Below are 26,188 nucleotides of genomic sequence, written 5' to 3' on the forward strand. Positions count from 1 at the left end.
ACCGGTTGGGATAAAAGTGGTGCCACAAATAAGAGTTGTTTTTCAAAAGGGCAAAAAAGACAAGAAAGTGAACGTCGACGCCAACACATTGTTTTAGATCTAGTGCTACGGCTCCCAACCGGCTCGGGGTCCAGCCAATTTAGCTCCGGCTCCAGGATTTTTCGAAATCAGATCTAGAGCTATAGCTATCAACAGCGTTTCCAAAGACATAATAAATAATCTTAGCTTCTGCTGGTGCGCTTCTGTGGCCTTTTGAAATTCCCATCGACTAATTTCGGCTACCGCGAAAAGCCAACCTTTTTTTCTATGTTCAAGGGCCTTTGAAAACCTATCTTTATATCGAGTGGAAAACTGCTTACGGTTTAATTATCAGATCCCATAAACAGATCTATAAACATTTAGACTAGCGACAACAGAGATCCGATATAGCTACGCTAAGGGAGATATGCAATTTTTTTGGGAGGCCGTACACCCTTCTCGTGGGGCCATCTAGTGGAATGCGTGTAAACTAACCAGAAACACTGTCTGTTTTGGGAAAGAAATGTTATTATTCCATGCCACTGAGGCGCTGGCGTAGCAAAGGGGATAAAAGGGGGCTACGTGATTTTACCATTGCTCTAGCGTAGTGTTTCGTACTTCCTTAGCGTAGCTATATAGGATGTCTGGCGAGAGTAAATTGAACTTAAATTCGGTGAAGGAGTTTAATTCTTCTTCAACAATATTATCTCAAAAATATTATCGTCATAGCCCCCCCCCCCACACCCCACTATCGATATTCCGTCCAAATCTAACAACAGCTTTTTCCGTCCGTCTAAAACATTCAGTTAACAAATTTACTTCTAACGATGTTGCTTAATTAATAGCATAGCATTACATCCCTTCTCACGCGTACGATAAATGGTAATAATAAAAATAATAATGGAGTAATATCAGTTCGTAACTTTGACCGTAGCCGACATTTAACGGGCATTTTTTTAATCTATGGCGAAAAGCAAGGGTTACGTTGATACTACTCTTTAAACTAAGCTTAAACCCAACACACCACTAAACGCATAAGCGATTTATTTCAGGTGGTCGGGTTTTATTTCGTAGGAGGGTGTTGGAAAAAACTTCATGCCACGTGAGTCAACAGCTCCCTACACGCACTATCATCGTCAATCTTTCATGTAAAGGAGATACCGAAGAACTGGGGGAATTTCTTTTTTACCAGTTTGGAGGAAACTTGCAAACTTAACGAAGAACGAGTGCTGTGTAATCACTTGACAACCCGAAGCCACAAAAAATCCAAACTATACGCGGAGCCGGCTCCGGCTTCTGGCCGGATCTGCGGAGCACTAATTACACCTTTTATTTCTTTATTAGTGGAATCGACAAATTCTCCATTTTTAAAAGAAAATAAAGAGCCTATTCTTCTTAATCAAATTAGGGTTCTGAGCCCTATGGACCATATTCCCTAAATACATTAGAGGGCTACTTCGGTGAGAACATTATTATTTCCACCAAAAAGGGTACGCTTTGAAGAAAACGCTTCTTAAAGATTCCTTTATTTAAGGCGGTTCTGGGGAGAGCTACAATTTAGTCTGAGAACCGGACTGAAACAGTTCCCAGATAACTACGGGATTATTACGGACGGTACTAGAACTAGGAAAAAATACAATGAATCATAGCTTCTTACTGAGTTTTATTGAAGCCTTAATATGGTTACTAAATTTATTTTAAGTTTTGTTTCATTTGGAAACTTCTAAATTCTGCATCCGGCAGAGGCTGATTTTCTCGCTAGTTTAGGCGAGCTTCTTTATGTTCTGACAGACTGACTAGCCTCTCTCGAGGTCCGGTCAGTTATATGGAAAATTTATCCCTCCCCTTCTGCCGTTGGAAAGTTTTTGGCGATGATGTGGCCAGATTCCCCAGTGCTCTATTTCCCCGCACTTATCATAAGTTGATTGGCAGGGCCCGTGGAGATAGGAATTTACGAAACTTGCCAACGACATCCAAGGAGGGTTTTTCCCAAATATACAATACAGTGGTTAAATAAAATACATACCACGAAAATAGGAAAGGGAATATATACAATTAGATTTACACACACTAAAAGTTAAACTTAAACTATACAATGAAATGAAATTTATACACTATTTATACACTATTTAATATTAACATAAAGGAGGAAAACGCTTTTTACATTTTTAACACGCTTAATACAATTACTCATGGGAGAGAAAAAAAATTGAACACTGTGATAAAGAGAAATTTCGTTTTATAGAAACAGCGGCTAAACGTATCCAAACTGACACTACAATTGCTTCTAAAAGAGAATGCTTATTAGCCATCCGCCTCCGAAATTGAATCTGTCCACTATTAAGAAATAATAAGATGAAAAGATAATCAAGCTGTTGATATTTCATCTTAAGCAAGTGTCCCGATGTTAGCGTGCAACGCCGTAATATGAAATTATATTTAAGAGCCTACAAAGCAACCCCATTGACTTGCTTTGGATATCACCAAAGCTAAAAAAACCACCGCCGGGTTGTCAGAATATTTGGAGAAAAGAGTCTTAGGCGACCATGGAGGAATCTGTACTACAAAGTTTTGGCCAATTATGAAACTAAACCTGTTACCCGACGTCTTTAGCTGTCTTTACAGCACTTTAAATTTATTGTTAGCGAGGCTCGCAGACTTGAAATTGTAGTGCCAATTGTAGCATTTGACCAGTGTTTATGGATAAAAGCAATTGAAGTTATTAACACAAAACCAGAAGAGTTTCCAAATTTGGTTTTTCGATTGGGCGGATTCCACACTCTAATGTCGCATCTTGGAAGCGTTGGCGGGTTAGTGGGTGGCTTAGGCATGGACGACATGAAATAATTTATGCAGCTAATCACACATTTAACCGCGTAGAACGACCGTACTATATGTAGATCAGTGGCAGGGGTAAAGATAGGATACACATTGATAGGAATTTAGGGGTCTGCGGTGGGTCGTCTTACGCCACTGATATTAATCCATTGTGTAAACGAGACTGGACTTAATTCCAGTTTTATAAAAATATTGATACTAACGGACTCACGAAAAAATATTTAGACTAAACTCAATACGCGCAAGCTCACATCAAAATATAAGAATATTAATACTATTGTGTTCACAGGTTTAAAACACGTTATTATTTTTGAAATAATTATGTAGAAACCCTGAAAATATTTAGTGGAACAACGATATTCGATGGTACACAGTTTCGGAACCACTGGTTAAATAATTACGACGAGCGGAATTCATGATTAACTTTGTTCATTGCTGAAACATTAATTCTTACCGAAATCAATCATTAGGGAAAAATCCTCCAGCGTGCATCCTGATGGGATACATACTCCGTATTTCACTCCAGACGCATACGCAGCAAACAAGTACTTGTTCAGTTCTTGCATCACCTGTAACATGTTAATTACCAATAAATTAAGATAACAATATCGGTTAGTTAAGTAATTTGGAATCCCATAAATGGTGATTAACATTAAAACTAAATATCAGCACTTAAATCAATATTTTGATAATTTTGCTAATTAAGGTACTATTCAAAGTATCCATAACAATGTATTTATTTATTTCAGATCAAATCAATTTTTTATTGGCAGATTCAGGTTTTACATTTAATTGGGGGATGGGCTAAGTCAGCCTTGTGACTTGTGAGAATATGCATGTTGAGACAAATTATAGAGTTGCTTAAACCCCCCCCCCCAATCAAACTAGCCCGGTATCTCATTGGTTCCCTACAACTGACGTCTTTTGACGTGATTGAAGCGTTCCCTGGTACCCTGGTGACGTTTTCCTTCCCCCCACTTGTGCCGCGGGGGGGGATTCAACCATGATGCCCTCGCATCGTCTCAACATATAGTAATACATTCTTGGATTACCTAATGGTACCGTTCTTGTTGAAAACAGTGGGTTGTCTTTGATACTTTTTCCTCATATTGATGCCCAAGAAGACATACAATAGTACAGTGAGTTTCGCGAAGACAAAAATGTGAAAATATTCGAGTTTTTTCGGTTACGACGTGCATCAATTCCAGTGTGTAAAAATGTTCCTCTTAGTATTGCAGTTTTTCTTTTCAGGTTATCGTACCTGCCTTAGTGGCATCCCCTGATATCGTACTGAGTGACATTACCTTAGGGACATAGTGCCTAATCCTTTTCCCTAAATAGTGACATACCCCTTCTTGACATCGTAATAGTTGATTTTATAAAATGTCTTTACGCTGGCCCAACTTGTTGAAATGTTGCCCTGGAATAGTTCAGCCAATGCCTAAGAATGAGTTCATAAACTCTTTAGTGGGGGAGAGAAAACGGATCCACAGCTGAAGCGGGGAGGCAACATTTCAACAAGATGGCCAAGGTTATTTTATAAAAAGAACTATGGTGATATCCAACTTATAAGGAGAGTACCTGAGGTGTTTATTGCCAATTTTGTTCAAAGCCGGCCGTAATGTATAACTATATGAGATATGAAATTTCCCAAAAGGAGACGTCGCACTACCCATTCGATTTGCCATGGCAACCGAAAATGTTTTTGACGACTTAAAACAAAAATAAGATTTTTTCCTTATTTTACCCAAAAATTGTTCCAATTTACCCAAACTTGATGAAATTTACCTAAATGTGGTCCAAATTTCGTGAGTGTCAATTTTTTTTAACCGAGAAAAACCCATGCTTTTTTAAATTGAGATTTTTTTGTTTTAAGTGGGTAAAAACATTTTCGATTGCCATGGCAAATCGAATGGGTAGTGCAACGCTTCCTTTTGGAAGATTTCATATCTTATATAGGTCTACATTACACCCGACTTTGAACAAAATCGGCAATAAACACCTCGGGTACTCCCCTTGCTATTGATTGTAATAATTGGCTTGGCTAATACCCAAGACACCACCTTTGGCCAAACTCATCGAGTGACTTTTAAAGCCATTAAATCAGGTAGCTAATGAGGGTAGTGGAAAGCCCTTCATACGTACTTAATTACTTCTTCCTTTAAAACTATCGTACCTAGTGACACCCTCTTAAGGACATTGTACCTAGAAACATTCACCATAGTGATAACGTAATAAGTGACATCCACCTTAGTTATATAGTAGCTAGTAACAGCCCCTTAGGCGCACGATACTGATGAGCTCCAAAAATTGCGAAACCGGTATACAGAGGGAAATTTCTGCTATTTTAATTTACTCTTTGATTCGTGGCCGATGAAGAATCCCGACGACGGTTTCGAGGTACGGGGGGGGGATTTTATTTTTCTTAACTAAACTGTGAATATAATTAAATGATTAAAGACACGATGACTTTTAACTAACAATAACAAATTTATTCAAAGTAACTATTAATTTGCAATACTTCGCGATACAATTCGAAATTTTAAACATGGTTCTCTTTGTGGAGAGAGCTAACTATAAAAAATGGTCTCTATTTTGCCCGCACTAAACTTGATCTGATTCTGATCTTTTCTGTTCTGGTCCCTGCGGCGACCCTTCCCTTGCTCGGGAAATCCTCTACGTCACGGGTTATCCCGGGTTTCTAGAAAAACCAAGGATCCTTTATGTTAGAAGGATATGAGGCGAGGGACTAAAAATGGCAGCGCCGTCGGTGGGTCATGCGCGATAGAGAATCCGTCTTTAGATTCCGTCAAGGACAAAACATGGAGGAAGCGCCTCTAAAATTTGTCCTTGAGGGAATAGAAACAAGACGTCCCACGTTTAGAGGCTCTCTTAATATCGATGGCGCTGCCGGCGTTTTGAAAACACGGGCTGGCCGGAGGGCTACCTATCCTTCTAACATATTGGATCCTTGGAAAAACGTACATTCTGGAAACTTTTCAAGAAATCCCTTCTCAACTAATCATTTGCCAAAATTCTTGGGCTTTGTGGCGCTATGCTGCGGCCTTGAAGCTATATTTGACAATACTTTATCCTTTTTAAAATAACATGTTGGAAATAATTTCAAACTGACAAATTAGTTGAATATATACATGAGCACAATACAATGAAACTAACCAAATTACGAAATACATTTACACGTTAAAAGTTACAGTAAATCAATTACAACTACACTGTTAAATACAACTTCATTCAAAAAATCAAAAATTGAAAATACAAGAAAAATACACAATTAAATTTTACACTATTTAGAAGCTAATTAACCTAATATATACAAAGGGGGGTGAAAGTGGGGTGCGTAATAAACTATTTTACAGCCGACTCGAAGATCTTTGGTCCGAGTTTCGCGTCTTTATTTAATTCTCGGAGACCTATGGGTTCGAGTAATTCTTTATTATTATTAATTACTTTACGTCAAGTGTAAGACGTAACACGAAATTTCAAATTTATTGGCTCGAGGTCTGACGTGAAAAGAATGCGTCGTCATGGTAACAAATAGGCGATCTTTCCGCTCAAAATAGGCTTATAAAACAATGGATTTAAAAACTTCAATTTGTTATCGTACTAAATATTTTAAAGTAATTATAATGTTCTTCGCGAAAGAAGTGTAGTGATACCTAATTTCAGGTATTTGTATGGTTATAAAAGAGATAATCAGGTAAGCTTAATATAATAACCATGACTAGGCTTAATGACGAGTTTTCGTCGAATGAGGGTAGCGAGGCGCCAGAGTTTTTCTCGTGAGTTTTCCCGCTTTAAGACACGCCCATTTCTACGAGCTTCATCACGGCCGTAAAAATCTTCCTTAGACATTCCAAGTGTATAGCTATATATTTTCCTGATAATATCCACAAATAGGCTAATACCCAAGGCACCATCTTAGGCCCAAGTCATCTAACGACTTATAAGGCCTTAAACAGGTGGCCGGGTTACAATGCGTAGGAGGGTGGTGGCAAGCCCTTCACGCCACGCGAGCCAACCCTTACCAAAATTATGGTTCGAAAATAAAACCTTAAAAAAGACCTATTAAAAGCGCCTAATAAATCCCGAATAAGTCTCCCACAGTCCAAAACTCAGACTAAAAATAGACTTAAAAGTAGATACAATCAAGTTTTACTCGGGTTACTTTAAGCTAGCTTTAAAGAAGACTCGTTTATAGCTCTATTTAAGGTCCTGCTTTGAGACTCGTTTCAATTTATTTTCATAAGACCTAATTTAGACTTGTTTCTTGCGATTTGTTAGAGACTTGATTTAACCACTATTTCTGAGATTTCTAGGATATTTGGTTTAAGCCCATATTTTTAAATTTGTGGGAGACCCAATTAAGACTTAATTTTTGCGATTTAAAAGACACTTAATTAATATTCGCTTTCTGGGAATTGTTGGAGATTCCTTTTAAGCCCATATTTTTTTCTAGGAGACTCAATTTAGACCTGTGTTTTACGATTTGTAGGAAACTCTTTTTAGACGTATTTTACGCGATTTTTAGGAAACTCGATCTAAACTAGTCTTTTGAGGTTTGAATCAGCTACATAAGATTTTTGGAAATTTTTCAGACATACTAGAAGGAAAAACATTTGAGCTATATAAAAAGTCAAAATTTCAGCCAGAGATTCCAACAGCAGACCCGATTCGTTCTTTTAAGGCTTATCAGTTCTGTGTAGGAACTCTAGGTATAAATGGAAATCTGCCGATATCAGTAAAACTAATTTACATCCAGGTGCCCTGTATGTGAGCAGTCCACTGAAATCTATAGTGAAATTCTTCGCCAATGATTGCATGGCGGTCGCTATACAGCAGGTAGCTTTTACGCTCGGGCGCCTTTGAAAAAACCAAATTATATTTTAAATAACAAATTTTATAATGACCCTCTAGCTGGCTACTCAGATACTGAATCAAAAATGACTACTTTGTTCAGCTGCCACGCTTGATTGCTATTTTGGACCCAGTTCAGTTGTTTTACACACTCATAATTATAATTAATTTTACTTGAAATGAAATATCCTATTTTAAAAATTACAAGTTTATTATTTAGTAAATTGACTTAAAAATTTTTAAACTGTTATTTTATTACAAAAATTTTAATTCTAAGTATGAGAGGGTTTCAAGTAAGTTTAGCTTAACCAAATATAGCCAGCCAATCCCGTGTGGCCATTTTGTAACCAAGCTTTAAGATTCAAGTTGCAATCCATTACCTGTTTAATATTCATCTTAAGGGGTCATTATAGTTGAACTCATGATGAGTTCCATTTTTGGACTTTACTACAATAATTTTAAAAGTATAATTTAAAAAAATAGTACAGTAGATCATATAAAATATTTGGTGTATTGTTTGGACAAATTTACATATTTTTATATAAAATGCGCCGCACGTAAGCGAAACTTATTTTAGATAACACAACAAAGAGAGCTAGATAAGAGGATCCAGTCGAAAGTATAACATTAAATTTAGAAAATACTTTTATTTTAACTTCAAATTGTAACCTCTAAGCAACTCTCAATTATGTATCTTTCAAGTCCCCAGAAATGAATCTCCCCATATGAGACTTAAGTGAAGTCTTAAATGACTCATTTTTATCTAAAATTCTAACCCATAGTAAACTCTCAATTAAGTCTCTTTCAAGTTACACAAAAAATGAGTCTTTAAATATGAGATTAAAGTGAAGCCTTGAAGGACTCTTATTTTTATCTAATATTGTAACCCATAATCAACTCTCAATTAGGCCTCTCTCAAGTCCCTAAAAATTAGTCTCCCCATATGATACTAAAGTGAAGTTTTAAATAACTCTTATTTTAAAATAATATTGTAACCCATAATCAACTCTCAATTAAGCTTCTTTCAAGTCCCAAATGATATTAAAATGAGTTTCATTTTAATATATAATAATAAAACTCTTTAGTGAGACTAAAATAGTTTTTATTAAGGACCCAAAATTCGGGTCTCAGTTTTTTATGCTTACATCCCAAGTAGCAAAAACACGTGTATTTATGGTGGAATTTTCGTATTTTTCGTGGATAATACGTGTTTGAAAATTACACACGTGTAGAAAACGTGGAATTTAGGATTAATAGCTCACGAAACACAGTTCGTGTAATTTAACACGTGATCTCCTGGTGTCTTAAAGGTTTTTAACTCACGATGCTTTTTGGTGTGAATTTACACGTGCCCTGAAGGTGTTTTTTAAAAGTTCAATTACACGAAAATCAGTTCGTGTAATTTAACACGTGATCTCCTGGTGTCTTAAAGGTTTTTAACTCACGATGATTTTTGGTGTGAATTTACACGTGCCCTGAAGGTGTTTTTTAAAAGTTCAATTACACGAAAATCAGTTCGTGTAATTTCACACGTGATCTCCTGGTGTCTTAAAGGTTTTTAACTCACGATGGTTTTTTGGTGTGAATTTACACGTGCCCTGAAGGTGTTTTTTAAAAGTTCAATTACACGAAAATCAGTTCGTGTAATTTCACACGTGATCTCCTGGTGTCTTAAAGGTTTTTAACTCACGATGGTTTTTTGGTGTGAATTTACACGTGCCCTGAAGGTGTTTTTTAAAAGTTCAATTACACGAAAATCAGTTCGTGTAATTTAACACGTGATCTCCTGGTGTCTTAAAGGTTTTTAACTCACGATGGTTTTTTGGTGTTAATTTACACGTGGCCTGAAGGTGTTTTTTTATGTTAAATTACACGAAATCGGTTCGTCGTATAACCAGAAGAAATAAGTGTGACACTCAACGGTTGACTAGTAGTAACAAATAAGTGTGATCAGAAGTAAAATATAACAGTGATACTGATCGAAGGAATCTTCGATGCTTTCAAAGTATGATTAGAAGTAACAAATAAGTGTAAATATGTATATATGTGTGACCGTGGATATATTTTGGTTGTGATACTGGCGTTGCAGGCTGCTGTGAATAGCTCAAACAAACCTAACACATTAGAAGGATTGTGTGTATTCTGACCGTCGTACGTCCTGTTCTTGTCTACTGTAGGAATCTCTGGCCTAAAATTTTTGACCTTTGATATAAATATCTTAACGTTAGAATTCAACGGAAGCCCGAGCGTAAAAGATGTCTGTTGAATAGGGCCCGCCATGCAATCATTGGTGAAGAATTTCACTATAAGTTGCAATGGACTGCTCACTTATAGGGCACTCTGATTGTTTATTAGTTATACTGATATCGGCAGATTTCCAAAGATAGCAAGAGTTCCTACACAGCACTGATGAGCCCCAAAAGGGCGTAACCGGTCTACTTTTGGAAACTCTGGCCTAAAAATTTTGACTTTTGTTCATATTGCTTTTTTATTGAAAAATTAACTTCATTAAAAAATTTTGAAAATATTGTTTTAATCGGAAGTTTATAAATAATATTGGACATAAAATTTATTAATCGTATCTAAAATTTAATTTTAGGCGGGTATGTTAAAAAGTTGGAAAATGAAAGAGTTGTGGGTGTTTTTAATTAACAATAATGCAATATTTCATTTATGGATGTAGGAGAATTACTAGGGTTAAAGAATGGAAGTTAGATGTTCGTTTAATGTTACTACGGTGTTTGAACACGTACAATTAAAGGTGTTATACCGGAACAAATTATGTGTTCGAACACGTGTATTGAATGGTGCCCTAAACGTAAATAACCGGTGTTAAAACACGTGGACGATCAGTATATGATCACGTGAACGATTCGTGTTTAAACACGTAAAAATGGGTGTGTAAGCACGTGCATGGTATGTATTTACACACGTAGCGATTGATGAATATACACGTGGACGGTTGGTTTATGCACAAGTGGACGGTCGGTGTATGCACACATGCGAAAAACGTTATAAAATCGTGCGGAAACACGTGTTTGAGGGTGACAAGCTCGTCGTTTTCCCCACGTGAACTCCACACGTGTACCGCACTATCATATTACTCGTGTTTAACACGTGTTTTTGCTACCTGGGATAATACTTCAAAATCCTTGATCCTACATTGAGACTAATTGGTGCCTAAAGTAAGACTCCCATTTTGGTTAGTTAACAGCTCCCTGCACTAACTATTACCGATAACCTACACAAGTTTTTATGGAGAGGGAAAACCGAAGAACTCAGGTGAAACCCCTTTAACCAGCGAGGAGAGAACTTGCAAACTAAACGCAGAAGGAGTGATTCCGAATTTTCAACCACTGCCACAAGTTGGAATCCAACATGGCTCCTCTTGTTGCGAGGCGAAAGTGCTAATCACTCCGCTACCCCACATTAGTGTATTTTTTCATTTACTTATATAATTCACAAAGAATTTTCATTTAAATATTTTATTATCTTTTTTTATCTAGGACGTAATGACGAGGCTCTGATCGAAATACGTAGGATAAGGGTAATTGGAAGTCCAATAACAATATGTATTGGGACGACTTAAGCGTACCCCTAATAGACTATGCAGTTGCCAGCACAACTTTAATTTCATTGTAACAATTGTTACAACTAGTATTATTGTTCTAACGGATTAATAATAAAATACGTTTCCTTACCTCGGTTTTAAAGGTCGCGTTAATGTTTCTGAAGACCGTCTGAAAGAGTTTTAACTTTTTAGGTTTGGGTGGCAGCGGAGGTGACATTATGATCATGCAGTAGCGACCAGTTTGAGGTGGACGTCTACCGTTGCTATTATCGGGTATTTTCACTCCGAGGCATTGGTGATACGATCCCAACTGGTTCGCTGTTCCCGAGAGCATACCAGCCCCGGGTTTTCCAGTGGCATCCAGCACTAATGAAAAGTACAATTATATTAAATTATGTTAGGAGGAATATTTATCTTGTTGAAAGAAAAGACCTTTTGCTTCGGGTACCCTAAATTCCGATCAACAGGCCGCATCGAAGTCTCGCCTTTCAAAAATAGACTCTAATAACTATAGTTTTCTCAAAAGAAACACGTCGATCCCAACCTCCTAACTAATCCTACTGTGTAGCACGAAATCTTACAGCCTATCCCGTTAATTTTATACTTCAGTATAGAAACCCACACCATGCATTCCATTATAGCATTTGGGGTATTGGAAAGGAACGAAGCATAAGACTAAACTTTTTCCAGTCCTTGTGGTTAAGGTATAAAAAGGTTACGTTCCTTAAATTGAGTTCTTTTGAATACCCATTTAATTCCCTTAAATAAAGAAAATACATTACATGGACCAATTTCGAGATTAGTATTTGAATACTGCGTAATTTCCTTTTTGAATATTTTCTTTAAAATATCATAATGCGAAGAAATTCCAATCACCAGGAATATTTAACGGCAATTAAATCTTTGAAAGTTGGATTACAGATTTCAAATATAGGGGATTTTGAATAAGGCGTCACACTATAGGTACCGAAAAAGAAACGTCTAAAAACTTATTATACATCTATTTTAAATACCGAAATACTTGTATAGTTTTACGTGTTGAAACCCCCCTTTGGTTCGCGAGCTCTATGAATTATTGCCCCACGCGAAAACCAGCTTAATCTGGCAATGTAAATGGTTATTACATTGCGTCATATTGAAAAATAAAAAATGGAAGTAATTAAGGACCTATGAAGGACTAAATTAAGAATTTAAAGGGTCTAACTTCTTACTGTCTATCAAGTAAAATTGATAAAATAAGTACTTCAACACTCCGCAAAAGGACTGAATATGGAGAGCAGAAGATGCAAATAAGCAAATCCAGCTGTCAATAAAAAATCCTTAAATTTGTATTTTTAAGGGATTTTTAGATTTTTCCCTGGATTTGTAGATTTTAAAAAATTAACGGATTTGCATTTTCGTTATATTTGTGGATTTGTTTCGAGATTTTTTAAGTTTTACTTTTGTGGATTGGTTATAATTCCCGGATTTTTTTTTTTTTAAATACAAAATCATTGCCGTATTTTTTCGTGGCTTTTACATTTTTCTGTGAGGTTACGGGATTTTTCGTATTGTACGACCCCTCGAAATGCGCTTCAATGGGGGTCGCGTTGTTTATGGGGGCCCAAAAGCCCAGCTATCCACCGCGGCAAATGAACTGAATATATCGAGACTGGCCTGTTTTCCTATTTTATACTAGGGTACGATTTTTACCTCTCCGAGGGGACTATCAGGCCCGGACTGGTCAGCGATCACCGAAGGCCCCCGGCTCAAGGGGGCCTCAAATTGCTTATAATAAATGTTTCCTAAGGTCCTTTAAACGCGTTTGGTGTTTCAAATTAATGTGCACGGCCACCTGAATTAATGGCTTTAAACGTCGCTTGATGACTTAGGCCTAAGGTGGTGCCTTTGGTATTAGCCTAGCTGATTATTATTATTATCTATTACACTTTAAACGTTATTTGTTTTCCTATAAATAAGCATTTAGATTTTTATTCCATACACCCTTACCACCCTGTAAGGGGGCCCCTCTTCGATCCCTAGCCGAGGACCCCCAAAGGAGCCAGTCCGGGCCTGGGGACTATGTTTTACAATCACCGGGTCTGTACGCATTTTCGGGGCAAAGTGTAATGACTGCGTTCGCAGTTTCTTGGAATTAGGGAAAAGCTTTTTCCAAAAAACCCCCTTTTTGTCATTGGGTAAAGTTTAATTTTTTTTCAATTTGCGTTAGTATCGGGCGGAATTCGAACCCGAGCCTTCCTGCACGACAGGTGAGCGTTCTACCACAGAACCACGGAGACCCTATACGATTCACTGAAAATTAGAAACTCTTCCGAGGAGAGGTATATTTTGGCTTGCCAACTTGAGCTGGGCAAAACAGATAAATTAACTGCTAAAATATCGATTAAACATAAAAATTGCGGTTAACTGTTTATTTATAGATATTATCCACGGATAGAAAGGGATTTAAGATGCTAAAAATAATTTAATTTTTCGGATAATCGTCGGTTGTGCATAAAAAAGATAAAGTGATTAATTCTTATCCAAACGTCGACCTCTAGTTCTAACTACGTCCCTCGATAGACTGTTGTTCAAAATAATTATTTGCCGAAACTATCGCGATATACATTAGTGTCATAATGGAAAATAAAAATCACGTTTCCATTTTGGAATTGGGGGTCTTTTTTATCGGCCTTTGAATGACTTTCCAGCCCGAGGCAATGTCACAGTCTCAATTTAAAGATAATCATTTGTGGAAAACAATTTGGTTTTTTCGCGGTTCAAATATATTTTGATGAAGGTTTCCTTCACAGGAATGGGAGTGGCGGCTTTCTTTTCCTTATTATAAAGGTACATTATAATAACGCTTTAATCTACAAGCTAAGTAATTTTCAGGGATAGCGAAGAACACAATCAAATCCGGTAAAAAATCTCCCGCAATAAAATGGATAAATGCATTTAAACAAATCCACTTGAAAAATATCCATATGCATTTAAATATCATTATTACTTTTGACCAGGGCCTTCAACTGTTAAATTCCGGCTTCAATCTCTTTGTACTTCTTAATAAGATATTGATTAAATTGAACCTTTTCATAACCAAGTCAGTTAAAGAAATTTATTCAATAAGTTTAGTAAATTATTTCTTGTTTATTTAACCTAACTCGACATCTCTTTTTGGAATCTACTTTTCCGTTCCCCCGTGATAGCAATGCTATGGTAGGAACCGTTTCGTGCATTCTTTGACTATTTGAACCGAACAAAACCCAGGTCTGTTATTTTAATATAAATAAGAAATGTTCTAATATTCTCCGAAAGGCAACTTTCCAAGGCAGCGCTTTTAATAGCAGCAAACGGCTGTTTGTTTCAGTGAACAAAAAAAGCAGTTTTTGTTGGCGTACGTAAAATGCGCTTTTATAACTGAAATAGATCACCCTAGCTAGTTGCTTTAGTTAAGAGATCGGAAAATTACCAAGTCCGGTGCGAACTCACGGGCAAACAAACCACGAATTCTAAACCCCAGATTTTTTGCCAGCAAAAGGATGCATAACACCACTTGTGTATTTTTCCATCATCCGCTTTATCGCACAATTAAACTTTGACGTAAAGAATATATTTCTTACGATAATAAAAATTGCGTAGGTTTCAATCCTACTAATAGCCCCAAGGTATAATCTACATATGTTACTAGTCCATTAAAGGTTCTCTTCATATAAGTATGCACCTATTTTTTCCAAGTACATTTCCATAAGCCGAATGCATTCATCACGTCTGGTCCATTTCCTGACAGCAAAGATCCGCGCTGGATCCTCCCCGTCCGCGTCATCCAAAACGACGTTTGTTCATTTAACCCTATTCAGCCAGTGGCGGAATAACGAATAGGCTAAGTAGGCTTAAGCCTAGGGGCCCGTGACTCTCGAAAAGGTAAGGTAGCGCCAGGTCATATTGGTCACGCCTAGGGCCGCGAGTGCTAGTTATTCCGACACTGTATTCAGGGCCGTGCTTAGAGGTCTCACGGCCCCGGGTGAAATGCGTTGGCGAAACTGACGAGGAGACGACCCGAGGTGTAACCCACAGACTTAGCTCAAACTCGGTGAATTAGTAGACCTTAACGTAACTTCAAAGTTCCCAAAAGGGAAAATTTACGCTGGGCTTTCGTTTCGCCATGGCAACCGAAAAGGTTTATGACAACACCAAACCCAAATTTCTCTATGTGATTTAACATGGGAATATCACATATTTCAAAGGTCCCCCCCCCCCCCCCCAAGAAATTTCAAAAAATTAAAATTTAAAAAAAATATGTAAATTGGGAAATTTTTGTATTTTTGGGTAAGAGAGACTATTTTTGGGTGATTTGGTACGTCGTTGGATAAAAGCGAGCGAGGTAGGGTAAATTGAGGTAAGTTCAAATATTTGTGAATAATTGCTAATTAAACTAAAAAAATAGAAATTTATTTAGATAAATTCGACTAAATTGGACCAATTTAAAAAAATTGGGTAAACCCGAAAAACCCAATAAATTTTGGTATATTTGTGTTAAATACGATAAATATTCGGCAATATAAGTAATAACGTGTAAATTTTAATTAATTTGAGTTAATTCGTCTGTATTGGACAAAGTCGATTAAATTGGGTAAATACTGATAATTTAAGGTAATGTTAATATATCACGGAAAATCCGAGTTAAATTCAGTAAGAGATAGTAAAGTTCGGTAAGTTACGACTAATTTGAGTAAATTCATCTAAATTGGACAAAGTCGATTAAATTGGGTAAAAACTAATAAATTAAAAAAATTATTGAGGAAAATGCCAGTTTAATACGATAAGATGAAAACCTAAAAATATATAAATTGGGAACATTTTAGTATTTTTCGGTTAGAGATTATTGGGTGAATTCTTCTGCGTAAATGCGAGCGAGTAAATGCTCATAAATGGAGGTAAGTAGAAGTAGTTGTGAATAAATTAAAAAAATATAAGATATATAGATAAATTCGACTAAATTGGGTAAAGCCAAAAAATACAATAAATTTTGGTAAATTTGAGGTAAATACGAGTAAAATTTAGCAATATGAGTAATAAAGGGTAAAGGGCATTCTGATGAACGATCTCAATAAATAAATAGTTCAATATTGAGTTTCAACTGTCGTGTGACCGTGACTTTAGACGCCTGTGTGACTTAAATCGATAAATATGTGTTTGATCGTTTGCGTCAGCGAGTGTTGAATGTGGGATTCAACGAAACGGTTAATCATATATATTCTGATTTCTTAAGAATTAGTCGTAACTTACCGAACTTTACTATCTCTTACCGAATTTCACTCATATTTTCCGTAATATATTATCATTTACCTTAAATTATCAGTATTTACCCAAATTAATCGACTTTGTCCAATTTAGACTATTTAAACCAAATTAATTAAAATTTACCCTTTAATACTTATATTGTCGAATATTTCTCGTATTTCACTCAAATTTACCAAATTTTACTGAATTTTTCGGTTCACCCAATTTATTGAAATTGATACAATTTAGTCAAATATATCTGAATTAAGTTATATTTTGTTCATATATTCACAAATACTTCAACTTACCTCAATTTATGAGCATTTACCCTAGCTCGCTCGCATTTACCCAACGACAGAATAATTCACCCAAAAATACTAAAATGTTCCCAATTTATATATTTTTAGTTATTCATCTTATCGTATTTAACTCGCATTTACCTAAAGTAATATTTTTTAATTTAATAGTATTTACCCAATTTAATCGTCTTTGTCCAATTTAGACAAATTTACTTAAATTAGTCGTAACTTACCGAACTTTACTATACCAATTTGGTCGAATTGATCTAAATAAATTTTTATTTTGTTAGTTTAATTAGCAATTATTCACAAATATTTGAACTTACCTCAATTTACCCTACCTCGCTCGCTTTTACCCAACGACGTACCAATTCAACCAAAAATAGTCTCTCTTACCCAAAAATACAAACATTTTCCCAATTTATATATACTTTTATTGAAATATGTGATTTTCCCATGTTAAATCTGGATTTGGTGTTGTCAAAAACCTTTTCGGTTGCCATGGCAAAACGAAAGCCCAGCGTAACTTTTCCCTTTCGGAATTTTGAAGTTACGTTAAGGTCTACTAATACCCCGAGTTTAAGCAAAATCGGTGGGTTACACCTCGGGTCGTCTCCTTGTGAGTGTAGCGGCCCTCCGGTATATACATCCCTATGGTAAAATTTTAGAGGCCCTGGGGCACTGCCCGGCTCGCCCCCCCCCCCTTAAGCACGGCCCTGACTGTATTCAACAAATATGATTCATTTGTTTGTGGTGTAATTGGTCTAGATTTAATTTCAAAAATGAAGTGTCTTACTTTCAAACGCCCACAATTTCATATCTCTGATGGCGAACAAAGTCTTCATGAGTGAGGACATACAGTCGACGCTCAAATCAATATCCCCATTTTGCCTGATGGCCATCGGCATTGCCCATTTTATGCCAGCTTCGATGGTCTCTTTCAGATTTTTTTCAATGTCTAGTAGCTTTTGATAGGCGGCTTCTTCGGACACTTCCGTTTTAGGCTGGGTCAACTGACTGAGTTTCTCACCATTGTTAAACGTCACGCAATAAACAATCAAAATTAAAAGCGACACCGTTCTCTTCACGAAAGACATTTTCGGGGTGCGAGCTGTCACGCGGTTTTTACGTTTAACTAAAGTCAGATATTACTGACGCTTATTTTATGGCTTCGTTCCAATCTCCCCTTTTGCTCTTGCTACGTTTGAATGTTTTCAACGCGGAGCTTTGATTGGTTGCGTACTCAATGTCGAATATTATTTCCCTGAATATTAAGTGAAAATGTCAAGCTCGAGAATAGTCTCTTTCTCTTCATTTTCAAGGACACCACCGATTAAACATTTTAAAACAATTAATTGTTACGATAGCCAAACTGGCCCTGCTACGAGGAAACTGCGAATTAAATAAAGAGTTCGTTAAATTAACATCGCCGATGGTGGTAAAATTGAAGCGCGTTTTTTAAATTAATTTTGATTTTGGAAATTTCAAGTAGTTAACTTCAACATAGAAAATTTTTTGGCAATTTTCGATTAAAATAAATGGAATAAAAAGCTAAATGAGAAAAAATTAAAAATGGCCTTGAAGATAGTTAAGAACTAATTCAAGATCATTTTTTAATTTAAAGATTTTATTTTAATGCAGAAAGAATGTTTTAAAAAGTACAGTGTGTCATCAAAAGCACTAAAATTTAACTTTTAATTTTTTTATTTTAGATTTTAAAATTGTAATAAGAATGAAATCTCTGTAGAAAGGAAAACGTTTAAACATAATTCATTTATTTGATTTGTGAAAGTTTCAATTTAACTTGTATAGTTAACTTAAATAATCGTTTACGTGTTGGGATGGTAGACTTAATCTGAAAAAAATAATAGTAATAATAATAAGAGTGTTAATAATAAGAGTAATAATAGTAATAGTAATAATTACAATAGTAATAATAATAAAAGTAAGAAGATGTATAGTCACTATAGTGTAGCGGTAGGTAGAAGTGTAAATACACATTGTAAATAGCATTCCTTTTCAAGTGAATTTGTATGTAAATTTTATATTTTTTAAATAAATGCCTGTCTGTTTATCAGATCTGTGGTAGAACGCTCACCTGTCGTGCAAGAGGGCTCGGGTTCAAATCCCGGCCGATTAAAAAATTATACTACACCCAATGACAAAAAGAGGGTGCTTTTGGAAAAACCTTTTCCCTGAGTCTAAGAAACTGGGTACGCAGTGATTACATTTTGCCCCGAAAAGGCGAACGCGTTCGCAGGCCTGACAGACAGACCCACCCACAGACATACAGACAGACACGGTGGTTATATAACCCCTCCTAGGGTACAAAGTCCCCTCGGAGAGGTAAAAATAATAAGAGTAATAATACTAATAGTAATGAAAGGAAATTTTAATGTGTGCCAAAACAACCCTTTTTACAGTGCCATCTAGTTGGAACACAGTGTAATTCGTGCATATACATATTTACATATCACAGTAGTTATACCGGATACATTATCACAATGAAAAAGTAATACTTAAATTCGATGATGAGATTAGCCTCGGTTAAATATATTAAGTGAATTGTTACTAAACTGTTCATATACTATTACAATGCTTTGATTACAGATATTTTACAGTTATGCAAATCTAACTTTTAAGACAAGTTATAAACAAGTCCCCAAAAAGAGGCATAAAAGTAAAAAAACAATAAATTAAAAAGGGTTTCCATTATCATCTAGCCGCGCCGTAAACTGATTTTATTTTCTAATAGAGTGTAACTTTAGATGATCAAAAATACCGATGGTCATAGACTATCAAGATGGCGGACAATTAAAAATGGCGGCATTCGGCTAATTGAAAAAGACCATATCTCGGCCGCTCCTACACCTATGCGGTTGTTCTATATATCATTCGCTAGATATGATTACTAGCACCATCTAGCGGGAATAAGTTAACATTCGGTTTTGCTTAGCAGAAACCAGTTTATAGAGCCTCACCTCAAAGTTCCCGACTACATCAAAAACTTTTAACCTACGCTGCTAGCAGGATTGGACATAAGGCACTAGTCAATAGTCATGGCATTTGATTACTAAAATAAATGCTCTGACAACTAAAATTAACCAAAATTTGGGGGCTCACTAGTCAATTTGACTAGTGAAAAATTTACCAAAATATTAATAAATAATGGTGAATATGGCGTATCATAAATTCATCATTCACAATCCCATTTTATTTAAAAAATAACGTCATGTAACTCAAGTGTTAAATGGGCTCCAAAGTTCGGTGGCAAAATGTGTGTAAAGTCAGTAAAGTGCGAAATTTACGGTTGACTCTGCCCGCCTCTGCCAAGGCCGACAGAGGGGTTTGGCTGGCTGAAAAGCATGCTCAATTTTCTTTCTTTTTTTGCCACCGAACTTTGGATCCCCTTTAATAAACTTTTATTTTAATTCTGACGGGTAAAGCAAAATGTTGGCTGTCCTTATTGTTTCTATAGCCCCATTTTTACCCCCAATAGTCAGTGGCTGTTAAAATATATTGAGGTAGGAGGCTCACTAGTCGGACTGACTATTTAAAAAATATCCTTATGCCCAACCCTGGCTGATATTGCTCTCAGGTTGAGAGATTTTCTAAGCTGGGTAAAACGCGCACCCAAAAACCATCGGGACATGGCGGCGTGCGTTAGAAGGAAGCATTTCGTCATTTTTTTTAAAGATTCTTGTGGTAAGTCCCTGTTTATTTTTTTATCCGTGATTTCCTTTTTCAATTTCGGTTCCAGCGACGGAGTGAGGGATGACGTCGGCGTCCACTCTGTTGAGGACAACCTCCTTCTGCTCTGTAGTAGAATGAGTGGATCCTCAACGCTGTCCACGGCTGAGTTTTTATCCAGAACTAAAGCGTCGAGTTGATTTCTGGCGTTAGTGACGCTGGTTTGGGCACTCTTTAACGGACTTGTCTTTTAGTAGCTCGTTGAGGCGTACGACTTCTGCGGCTGATTGTTCTTTTGATGTTGAAATTTCCCGATAGGCAGTCCTGCGCGCAGATTTTGGCGTAGTTTGCGGCTGGAAGGTTGCGGTTGTTAGTCTGACTCTTTGTCTTGTGTGCCGCCGTAGTGCCCAGCGGAACGGCGGGGTACAAATACATAACTTTATGTTAGTCCGGCGCACTTGGCGTAGATTCCTGCGAAATGGTTTACCTCCGGCGCACTGAGTTCGGCGTAGTGTCCGGCAGGAAAGATTTATGATTTTTGTCGGCGCACTGAGTTGGGCGTCAATTTCGGAAATATGGTAAAGTCCCGGGTTTTGGCACCATGTCGCGAAACACTGCTCGGGAGTTGATATTAGTTTGTTAAATATTTGGGAGAGCTAATGGTTCATTGGAGTTGGATTTTTAGTTTTGGTTTTTCCTCAATATTTCCGGAACCACTTGTCCGATTTTAAAACCGAAACCGGTTTTGAAAAGGAAACAATTCCGCGCGTCGATTGGTGTTGGTCGTGTGCGAATTTATATTGGTTGAAAAGCGATGTTTTAGTTTTTTAAGCTTCGGTCGAATATTTCTTCAAATTTTAAAAATTGAAAATAGCCAAAAGTTTCTCCGTTTTTGGAATCTTTCTACTATAGACGGTTTTAGAAAAAATTTAAAAACAAAGTGTCCAGAAACTTTTGTCCGAGACTGTACGTCACTGCTCAAACTTCGCCTGGTCTTCTTGATTAAAAGAATTAGAGCTACTTTTACGTGACAGAGATAATACAGGTGCCATCGAACTCGTTCGCGTTTCGCTACCTTATTTCCAAAACCAGGTAACTCGAAAAATTCAATTTTTTTAAATTTTAATTGAATTTAGCGTGTTCGCGTTTTGCTTCCTTATTTCAAAAACCAGGTAACTCGAAAAAATCGGCTAGTATGAAAATTATTGTAAATTAACGCGTTCACGTTTCGCCTCTTTATTTCCAAAACCAGGTAACTCAAAAAATTAAATTTCAGTAAAATTCATCTTTCGTTTATGAAGTTAATGTACAAGATGAAAGTTGGTGCAAATATAAATTTAATATTTAATATATAAAATCGGGAAATCTTCAAAGTATATCTTAAAAATCAGGTTGTTATCGAAATCTGTTGTAATCAAAAGAAATCAGCAAAATCTTTGTTGAATAGTGAAAAATCAAGACAATATGGTATTTCCGAATAAATTTTTCTACCGCTATTTAGAAGGTACTTTTCAGAGTTTAGACGATACTTCTGGATATAATTAATTAAATAAAATCCTTGGGGAAAGAATCGGGGTTACAGTTATTTCTCGTTCTTTAATTGATTTTAATTTAAAGGGAATATAACCTCAGTTTTTAGGTGTGGAGCACCAAACTTCGACCATTTCCCGCTCCCTCCTATGACTTTAGATATTTTTGGCGCTATTTAATGACTTCCCGCCAAAATTGCTTACATAAAAAAAACATAAAAAACGACTTGAGGTTATATTCCCTTTAATCCGATAAATTAATTTACGAATCGTAACAAGGCTAAACTGTATTAGAAATATGGTTGCCATTATCGCAGATTTTAGTACAGACGAGCTAAAATTTTACGAGTTTAATGAATGGCGTACCGCAGAAATTGTTTTAAAAACAATACAATGAATCTACATCACACAGCCGACACGCGATTACCGGACAAACGAAGCGAACGCCACGAAGAAAATCGCTCGCTTCAAATACCTTCCCAGAAGCCTCTAGAGGAGTACTATTTTTTGAGAAAATTTCTCGAATTTTTAGCAATCCTACTGGCTCTCTGATTCAAACCACAGTGGAAGCAACAAGAAGGGGGCAGTGCAAGACTTTCTTCCCAATATTTACTTTTGATATAAATCTATCAGCGCATTTATTGAAAATCTCTGGTATAATCCGGTTTGAAGAATTATTTATGCATATTTTTATTATCGCCATTAGATTCATTATTAAAAAATATTCTCAGTCAAATATACGAGGAAAAAATATTTATTTCCTTATATTAATATTTTTTTAATTATGAAAATATTAGAAATTCTACGTCTCAAGTGAATTTCGATTAAAATTGCCCTTCACTTTCATCCAGCACGAATAGATTACTTGTTTTGGACCGCCGGGAGGCTATATAATTACAGAAAAGCGATAGTTTCCTGTTCTAGGGATACCTGACGAAACAAAAGAAAATTTAGATTTGACTAAATAATTCATTATAAATTGTATTAGAAGTATAGTAAAGTGTCGGTTCTATTTTTTAACTCAACTAAACAATTTCGAACTTAGTCCCGTGGCCTTTATGCATCAGCCATTGGATACCGGGGGTTTAAAGGGGTACAGGGGGGGTTTGGTACGACTGCGAGTTTGAGTTATTTTTGCAGGGGAAAAGGGTACCACGGTAATTCTCGCATTGGAAGTGGGGAGGGGAGTACTACGGAAATTCTCGCATGGAGAAAAGGGGGAGAGGGTACCACGGTAATTATCACATGGGAAAAAGGGGGAGGTGGGTACCACGGTAATTATAACATGGGGAGAAGGGGAAGGTGGGTACCACGGTAATTATCACACGGGAAAAAGGGGGGAGGTGGGTACCACGGTAATTATCACATGGGGAAAAGGGGAAGGTGGGTACCACGGTAATTATCACATGGGAAAAAGGGGAAGGTGGGTACCACGGTAATTATCACATGGGGAAAAGGGGGAGGTGGGTACCACGGTAATTATCACATGGGGAAAAGGGGGAGGTGGGTACCACGGTAATTATCACATGGGAAAAGGGGGAAGGTGGGTACCACCCTAATTATCACATGGAAAAAGGGGGAGGTGGGTACCACGATAATTATCACAATGGAAAAAGGGGGTGGTGGGTACCACGGTAATTATCACATGGGAAAAAGGTGGAGGAAGGGCCTTACTGGGGTACCCCGGTAATTATCACATGGGGAAAAGGGGGAGGTGGGTTCCACGGTAATTATCACATGGGGAAAAGGGGGAGGTTGGTACCACGGTAATTATCACATGGGAAAAAGGGGGATGTGGGTACCCCGGTAATTATCACATGGGGAAAAAGGGGAGGAAGGGCCTTACTGGGGTGGTTCGACTATGGGGAAAAGGGTGGCACGGAAATTATCCCATGGGAAAAAAGGGTTGGGGGGCGTACAGGGGTGGAGTGCCTCGAAACACACAACTAGCTGAGGGCCCGCCTGTAAGGCGGGCTTCTCGGCTAGTTTAGTCATACGCGTGTTAAGATGGGAGGAACATAAAGCTGGGGGGCCTTCTAGTGCGAGTAGCAGTTAATCTAAGTTGGCCGTGACCGGAGGTAGTCATCGCACTCACCGGGTGGCTTTGGGGCTTTAAAAATAAAATGGCGTTTTTAGACCGAGCTGGAGGTCACAATTATAAATTGATTTACTGTTTTTCCTTATAAATTACTTTACAAGGTAATGTTATGCAATTTTTACGTAAAAGGTTGTTTAACTAATTAAGTTAAATAATAAATAAAATAATAAAAACTTGAGCCTCCAGACTTGAGGATAAAGTATGTAATTTTTTAGCTGTGGCTGCATGTATTATATTACTAATTTTAACTGGTTTTTATTTAAAGAAATGCGATAAATTTACAATTTAGAAAGCTACTAAAAAGCAAACCAGCATACTTCGCATACCTAGCATACCAGTTAGTCCAGATAGAAGCGAGCTTGGCTAATCGCAAACCAACAAGCCGTCGTGTGGAACTCGTCTCGATTCGAAATGTGTTTCAATTTCTTTTTAACGTGGTGTTTTAAATATTTACTCATTATAGATTACTTTAATAATTAAAAATTAAGTTTAATTTACTTGTATTAGGGTTTATTTGGTTTCCAGCCAACGTTAGCTTTAATTCGTATCGTTTTCACGAGTTAAGAGGGAAAATCCAAATCGCATACCTGCCGAGAGAAATCGCATAGCAACAAGCCGTCGCGTGAAACTCGTCTCAAAGTTAGGCCAGCCAATTTTTAATAGTTTTTAGTCTTATTTTTTGTAATTTAATTTAATTTAATTGTGACGGACTCCATTGTAAACCAGAGCTTTATTGATCTGAATTGGAATATTCATTAAAAGCTTTTTATTATTATTATTATTATTATTATTATTATTATATGCTGTATTAATTTTGGAGAGACACAAAACTGTCTAGTTGAGTGTTTGTCCATAATAAATAAATAATTATTTGGCGCAATGGGAGAGGTTAGCTCTGATCAAATGGTCCTATCTCCACCTCCGACTTTGTATCGTTATTCTTTATTTACCGTGTTTTTAATAATTATAACTTACATTAAATAACAAATTAACAATTATAATCAGGAGCAGCATACATTAACTAACTCTTTATTTGTCTCCCTGGTGGTCTGGTCATGTCTATGACTCAGTTCGGTGGCTCCGAAATTAATAGAGGCCGGTGCGCGCTTAATAAAAATATTTTATTACTGGCATTTTAATGTGCGACGTTTCACCGCTGGCGCGTTATTTCCCAAAACGGAAACTGATGTCTGTGACGTAATTTTTTAAATTTGGTTTCCGGTTTTCGTTGTTACACTGCTTTATTTCCGTTGTTGTTTGTGCCGGTACTGGCGAGTAGCGATACGTAATGAAACTTTTTACTATTATGGTAAGTTTTATTATTTCTTTTTAAAGTTATATTGCTAAGTTACCTTTTTATATTAGATATACTCCTTTATTAACAATCTTTCAATAATCTGAACTTAAAAATTAGACATTAATCGGAGTTTAGGAAGAACTTGTAGACTACCTTTAAGCCTTTGTTCTTTTTGGCCAAAGTTATGAACCGAATTAATTTATAATGTATTAATTTTGATTCCTCGTTAATACATACAGACAGTTAGATTGTAATTTGCGTAGTGCCTCATTGCTTCCAAACTGATCGCCCAAGAAAAATGAATACCACTATTCCTGATCAAACTGAACATGTTAGTTTCTAATATCCCTCAAGATTGTTAATTTCACTACTTGTTTTAGTGACTGATTTTGTGCAATATTCCAAGGAATAAGGTTCTTTTATCGTATATGGAAGTAATACTTCCACATTTTAGTGTTCCTTTACAATGTAATTGCGGCGACAATAATCTTCCTAAAATATTATTAGAAAGGTTTTTGAGACCGTTGTTAAATAACCACGCTAAAGATGCGACAGATCGCAAAGAATTAATAAAAAGCCCTTATCCCGTAAAGTATTAAAATTTAAATATTCTCAATTTCAAATAATGTCCTGGAGATATTTTTAGCTGGATCCTATTGATCATAGTTTATATATGCATATGAAAACTTGATAATATTTTTATGAAATATT

General features: G+C 36.5%; 1 protein-coding gene across 1 annotated transcript in view; it reads right to left on the bottom strand.

Moving 5' to 3' along the window:
- LOC149933526 (nose resistant to fluoxetine protein 6-like) overlaps positions 1-17,960 on the bottom strand; it is a 144,877-nt gene extending 126,917 nt beyond the window's left edge. Inside the window, exons 1-3 of the mRNA XM_090157320.1 lie at positions 17,660-17,960; positions 11,433-11,668; positions 3,311-3,425 (exon numbers count right to left, since the gene is read on the bottom strand). Of these exons, the coding sequence (XP_090013446.1) occupies positions 3,311-3,425; positions 11,433-11,668; positions 17,660-17,960 (652 nt within the window). The remainder of the gene's footprint in view (positions 1-3,310; positions 3,426-11,432; positions 11,669-17,659) is intronic.
- Between the last annotated feature and the right edge of the window lie 8,228 nt (positions 17,961-26,188).

The sequence above is a fragment of the Leiobunum rupestre genome, chromosome 8 (genome assembly GCF_980474605.1).
Source record: "Leiobunum rupestre chromosome 8, qqLeiRupe1.1.hap1, whole genome shotgun sequence".
In the NCBI taxonomy this organism is placed as follows: domain Eukaryota; kingdom Metazoa; phylum Arthropoda; class Arachnida; order Opiliones; family Sclerosomatidae; genus Leiobunum; species Leiobunum rupestre.